Source organism: Populus euphratica, unplaced genomic scaffold (genome assembly GCF_000495115.2).
Source record: "Populus euphratica unplaced genomic scaffold, PopEup_1.0 scaffold3.1, whole genome shotgun sequence".
Taxonomy (NCBI): domain Eukaryota; kingdom Viridiplantae; phylum Streptophyta; class Magnoliopsida; order Malpighiales; family Salicaceae; genus Populus; species Populus euphratica.
The window spans coordinates 6,048,913-6,055,380 of record NW_011499847.1 but is presented as its reverse complement, the minus strand read 5'-3'; the positions used below and the strand labels follow the sequence as shown (position 1 = coordinate 6,055,380).

Genomic DNA, 6,468 nt, shown 5'->3' with positions numbered 1-6,468 from the left:
AATTAAGCACAAAGTAATGTGGACTTGTGTAAGTTTCAAGTTTAAAAGGTTTTCATTTAAGGGGATGTGTTAGAAAATAATATAAATTATATCTTAAAACTTCACCTAATAACTTAAGTTTTTAGGTGAGATGATTATTTGATAAATTTATTATAAAAAAAATTTAATATATTTAATTTCACAAAATAATACTAATGACACAGCCACGATGGGGACTTAATATTTCGCGACATCATTTTGGAGTTGTATCCAGAAGGACTCAGGACTTGCTTACTTGTCAACTCCATATGGCGACCAACTAATTCCTAAAACATAAAAATATTGATTCTCGAGACAGAAGGAATTGCATTTATTCAACAAATGTCCACTCGATCTCAAGCTATACAATTGGACACCTATTATCCAAATTCGATCCCTAGACCCGTCGTTCCTGAAGTTTAAATTTGATATCTACCTGTTGAAATTCCAGCTCTTGAAAAGCTGGGGCATATCCTTAGGAGAATAAAACAAAGTGGGCAGAGAGATTTCCCATCGTAGACAATTGCGATTGCGATGGCGATTGTGTTCAAGCCTCTTTCTGTTCTCCCTCTTTTTTTTCTTTCCAGTTACGCCCAGTTTTGGTTGAGGCCTGATGCCCACGTATTATTCAACAGGAAAAAGATCTTAGGCCCTCTTGAATTGTTTAATGACCCTTTTGGAGCTGCTCTAGATTATAAGAGGAAAAAGATCACAGATGATTTCGGGACTGCCCCACCATCAGATTCCGAAAAAACTTCTCTTCTTCCTAATTATGTGGGTCTACCTAATGAACCTAAAGGGAGACCGGAGTTAGTTGCTGTGAATTCTGGTGGATCTGCCATGCATGCAATCTTGTAAATTTTGAAATTGAAGATTGTGATGAACAGAGATATTTATATCTGGTGAATTTCTTGGCTTCACGTCTCTTCAGTTCTCGAGGATACGAGATTGTAGAAAAAGCTGGCGTCCATTTCAAGCGTACAACACTGCACAGCTTTGGTGGAATTGGATATAATTTATTGCCATGAGTTGATCTCAATTCATGGTGATTTCCGAGAATTGAAATATTCTTTGAAGAAATTGATAGTTTGAAATTTGAGATTAAGAGCTCTTCCAAGCGGGGTACAACGTTGCGAATCTCTAGAGAAATTGGATTGCAGAGAGCTTATCCATATTAATGATCTACAAGAATTGCGTTCTCTTGTTGAATCAAACATCACACAAGCCTAATTTGTTGATGACTCCGCCGTTGCAGATCAATGACGAAATAAAAATACTTCACACCTTAACTCATTACAAGCTAGGAGTTGATTTTTGGTTCCGTTTTACCTTTCCAACTGCCATTATTTGTTTAATAAACCTTATATTTATAGTCTTTGATTGTTTAACTACAGTTCAATCATCAGTATCCAGAGCAGAAACAGAGAGCAAAACATCCATAAATGGAGGAAAATATCTTATGCCCCTGGTGGCGCAATCAATCCTTATAAAATGTCATTCTGAAGTGAATATTTCATGTTTATGTCAGAATTTCTACAATCTCATATTGTTGTCTTTGAAGCCCTTCTAGCAAGAATCATCCAACAAAGCACGCGATAGAAAACAAAGAAACCAAACATGATTCCCACATTTATCCACCTAGTATCCTTGTCAAGTCCTCTACTCTTCAAGACATCATTTCCTGTAAGCACACACTTGGAATGATCCTGACCCTGCCAAGAGAAACACTCATTTCTCACACTCCAATACTCATTTGTAAGCAGCGAATCCAATGGATACCTGTAGAGGGAAACATAGTACATGAACAGCCAATATTTGGGGATGTTCTCTTTCGGAATGAAGTATCCAGAGAAGAGAAAGAACGCTCCAAGCACTGTGCAGATGAGAGAATTTCCTGAAATGAAGTCAGGGGAGACTGCACTTAGGAAAAGCACTAGAGAACTAGCCATCAGGACAATAAGCCAGACCACAAATACGAAGAATGCAAAGGCAGCGATGGAAGGATTAAGTCCCACAATCCAGTACACAGGGATGGAGAAAAGGAGAGCCACAGCAAACAAGAAAGGCAGAAAGACAATGGTGTTGGCAATCATGTAGGAGGAGATATTATAGGCTCCTCTTGAAGATTCCTTCATCAGAACACGCCGCTCCTGAAGGTATATTGGAAGAGCTTCCACTGTTGAAGAAAGGAGAAAACTAAGACTGAAAGCAAATAGGCCTAATCGTTCAGCAACCCCTCCTTCATCCTTCCTCACCTTGATATATACACTGGCTAACCCAAAGCCTCCAACAATGGCTTGCATTGTTCTTGCCAAGAATAGCTGCTTTGTTCTATAAATGACCTTCCAAAATCTTGAGCAGAGAAATATAATTTCAGACAAATTGAAGAAGGAACAAAAGCCTGAGTATTTGGTATCAGAACCTTGTTGGATTTGGACAATTTCTTCCTGGGGCCAAATTGAGTAGGAATATGGTTCATTTTCTAGAGCAGGCATGTACATTTTGGATTTTGCATCTTCTAATGTATTGATAATTTCCATTGCAAACTCCAGAGCATTCAACTGCAATGGAATTTGGAATCCCAACTTGGTTATGGTTTCCTCGAGTGATTCCAGGCTGCCATTATGCACAACCGAACCACGAGACAGGATTAAGAAATTGGGAATGTACTGAAGAATTCGATAGCTTGGTTGATGGATAGATAACACCACTGTCCTTTGCTTTGCTTTTGCCATTGATGAAAGCAGCTCGATCACTTGAAGTGCTGAAGTGCTGTCTAGGCCTGAAGTTGGTTCATCAAGGAGTAGAATTGGTGGATCATGAATCATGTCAACCCCAATTGACACCCTCTTTCTTTCTCCACCAGATATCCCTCTATTCTCTTCATCACCAACAAAACTATTTGCAACATGGAAAAGGCCAAGCTCACGCATCAAGCTCTCCACCCTCTCTTCTCTCTCTTTTGAACTCTTTTCTTTGAGCCTGAACTTGGCACTGAACATAAGTGTTTCCTTCACGGTCAGTAAAGGAAGCAAATTATCCTCCTGTGTGACAAATCCACATATCTTCCTCAACTGAGCTGTACTAGCCATGCAGCGACCATTTATTAACACGCTCTTTGGATCAAAATCCTCATCTTTGACTCTGCCTGATATGATCCGAAGAAGACTTGATTTTCCGGTGCCACTTGGACCAACAACGGCTAGAATTTCAGAGCCTCTCGCATCAAAAGAAACTGATTTAAGTATGTTGATGGGCTTAGGCTTTTGCATCAAGTGAGAAAATGAAGTGCATACTGACCTGTTAGGACAGATGGTATAGGAAAGATTTCTTACAGAAAGTTCAAAATATATTCGTGAATGTTGATGAGGTTGTGGCGGTGGTGAGGGAATGAAAGAAGAGGAGGGGCTGGTGGAGTATTCCTCTGGGGAATTAGAAGTTGAGAAGAATATCACTGAGTCTTCCTCAACACTTGGTTGCTGGAAACAAGATGCCATTTTCTGAGCTTAATTTTCTGCAGGAGGTGCATGCATGTGAAGTAGAAAGGAGGCATCTTTGAAGTGCGAATGTTAGCCAGGTTGAGATATGGGGGTTGGACCAACCAAGATAATTGTGAAAGAAGGTTTCTTTAATGTCGGCGAGTGTTGTAGAAGTTGGCAGTGTTTGGTGATCTGAGAAAGTTGACTAATATAGGAACATTGCTTGTGGCAACTTCATTTTAATCTAGACATTTCGTAGATACCTTTTGTCCATGGAACGAACCTATCAAGACTAACGCCATTGATGAAAACAAGATTCTAGGAGTGTCAATTAAAGGCCATGGATGCCGCCCATGACCCTTGACGGGATTAACTCTGTTCAGGTTGATTGCTCGAGACTTCTCCAGTGATCTATATTGCGCGTGAAAAGTAAAAGGTAAAAACAAGAAGAAAATGGAATGGAAAGAATATCTAAACATGGCAAAATCTGGGTGAGGTTGATCCACCAGACCACCAACTCATTTGTTCATCGATACTTTCATGATTGACTTGTTCAAGCTGCTGCTACATGAAGCTAGCTAGCTTTAAGATATTCATCTCCTACTATTGGTTAATGTCAGAAGGCATTTAATAGATTACGACTAAGTTCTGTTTCTTGCCCAGATCTAACAAATAAAGGAGATATTCCATGAGTATTTTTTTCTACTAGATAGGTTGCAGATACTTGATTCAAAAGTTAGCTCAACGTGCATTAATCTAACGCATGCTGTTTTGTTCACATCCAAATTATAAAAAAGTATATTGTTTTGCGTCATGCTAATTATCCACCAACTCAAAGTATGGATTTTTTATTTTTTTTTACACTTTTGAAATCCTAGTTCGGTCGCACACGTACATGTATGTATACTGTAGGGAGGGTGTAATATCAGTCTCTTTAACTCATCTTTTGGTAGACAGGAAGATTCGAATGGTTTTCGTATTCTCATTTCATGAAACCTCCGACCTATTTCAGTTAGTTGTTAACTTGGAACCTTAAAATCGGAATTCCAAGCTAAAATCACCGAGCCGAGATATATGTCTCTATGAGGACGCTAGCTGGTGCGATCCTATCTCGTGAAATTAAGTCATGATTTCCGTATACTTTATGTGTATTAAAAAATAGTATAAATTTATTTTTGTGGTTTTTTTGGATTTTTTTAGTTTGTTTAAGTCAAATATATTTAAAGAATTGTAAACTTCAAGATAAGATTACTTGAAAAAAAATATTTAATAATAAAATTTTGAATTAACATTTATACGCTGTCATGACTCTTTGTAAGAATTTTATAATATGTATTTTTATTGTCTTTCTTTTGATTTTTCTATTTGTGATAGTATATAACACAACCGAAAGATAATAATAACTTAGGTTTGTAGAATATTGAAATAATTCTTTGATGAGGTTTTAAAATTTTTAGGTTTATATGATTTTTTTAATAATAACTATCTTTATTTTTCCTTTTTTTTTCTAAGATTCCTTTTGAATTTTTTCCAGTCTTGTGCATTTTCAAATTATTGCCCAAATTTCATTTTATTGCTCATCTTCCAAAACCATGACCACATAAAAGCCAAGAATTTCTTAATAAGAAATAATGCTACACGAAACGGGGACTGTTATAAACTTTTCTACCAAGATAAAAAAAAAAAAAATCCCTTTTCTATGAAGGGAAACTTTTCATTTTCACAAGTAAACTTACATGCAAATCCTGCCACAAAATCTCACAGGCTAGCTGGTATACAAAATTCATCGACCAGAAAAAAGAATATCATAAACAGCTAGTTTATTTTTTTTTTATTTTTTTATTTTTTTTCAGTAATCTTAAACTACTTGTAGAGATGGATTGTGCCAAGTGAGTTTGGCAACTAAACTAATTTCCTGGCACTGACTTATGATGGGGGCTGAATAAAAAAATTAATTTAATTTTTTTAAGTCTTAATAAATTATTTAATTTTGTTATTAAATTTGATCTAGCAAGCTAGTTTTAAAAATTTATAACTTGGTTTTGTGTTTAACTTAGATTCAAAACTAAATCATATAAGAGTAATTATCTTGATGTTATTTAGCTGATTTGATAAGTTTAAAAACAATATATTAACTTAATAAGTTCAAAAATAATATAAATAACTGGTAAAAAATATGGTTTGAATATAAAAAAAATTCAAAATGATATTTTTTAATATTAAAACGGTAAGAAATTAGATCAACCTGAATTTTACAACTTAACCTATTAACTTTGTGATCTAGATCATCGACTTTATAGTGTTAATAGTTTTATTTTGAAAAATTATCTTTTATTTAATGATATGTTAACAAAAATAAATACTTACAAAATTAAATATCAATAAAATATTATGATGTTTGTTTAAAACTCTAGTAACCTAAATCTTCGGTGAAAGCATGATTTGAATTTTAAAAAAAATTCAAGATAATATTTTTTTAATATTGGGATAAAAATATATTTAATCAACTTAAGTTTAAAGTTTAAATTGCAAACCTTAACACTCGAATTATGAATTTCATTACATTTAAAAACTTTATTTTTTAAAATAATTTTTTTATTAAATGATACGATAATAAAAATAAATATATGTAAAAATCGAGTTTTGACAAAATACAAAGATATTTATTTATAGTTATGATAACTTTATAGAAAACAAACTAAAATAAATTATAATAATTAATTTAAAATTAATAAAATATTAAAGAGAAAAAAAAATTGGGAAATATAATTTTTTTTAAAGAAAAAAAATGGAAAAGGAATTACCAAGGGTGAAGCATATCTGTAAGTTCTTTTAGCAGGTAGTCCGTAGTGATCAACTATATCCTTGTTCATTCACGTTTTCTTTTAAGAGTAGTATCTCACATTGTTTGTCCACTTTCTAGATGAAATACATGAAAAAACTTGATTCTCCAATCTCGTCTATTATTTAC

General features: G+C 34.3%; 1 protein-coding gene across 1 annotated transcript; it reads right to left on the bottom strand.

The window, feature by feature from the left end:
- Window positions 1–1,457: 1,457 nt before the first annotated feature.
- On the bottom strand, window positions 1,458–3,644 carry LOC105110799 (ABC transporter G family member 23-like). Its single transcript, XM_011005962.1, has one exon. The coding sequence runs from the start codon at window positions 3,513–3,515 to the stop codon at window positions 1,560–1,562; it is 1,956 nt and encodes a 651-aa protein (XP_011004264.1). The 5' UTR covers window positions 3,516–3,644; the 3' UTR covers window positions 1,458–1,559.
- Window positions 3,645–6,468: the final 2,824 nt, after the last annotated feature.

Excerpts from the sequence above, each read along its gene's own strand:
- LOC105110799 (XM_011005962.1), bottom strand. The coding sequence starts at position 3,515 with ATGGCATCTTGTTTCCAGCAACCAAGTGTTGAGGAAGACTCAGTGATA.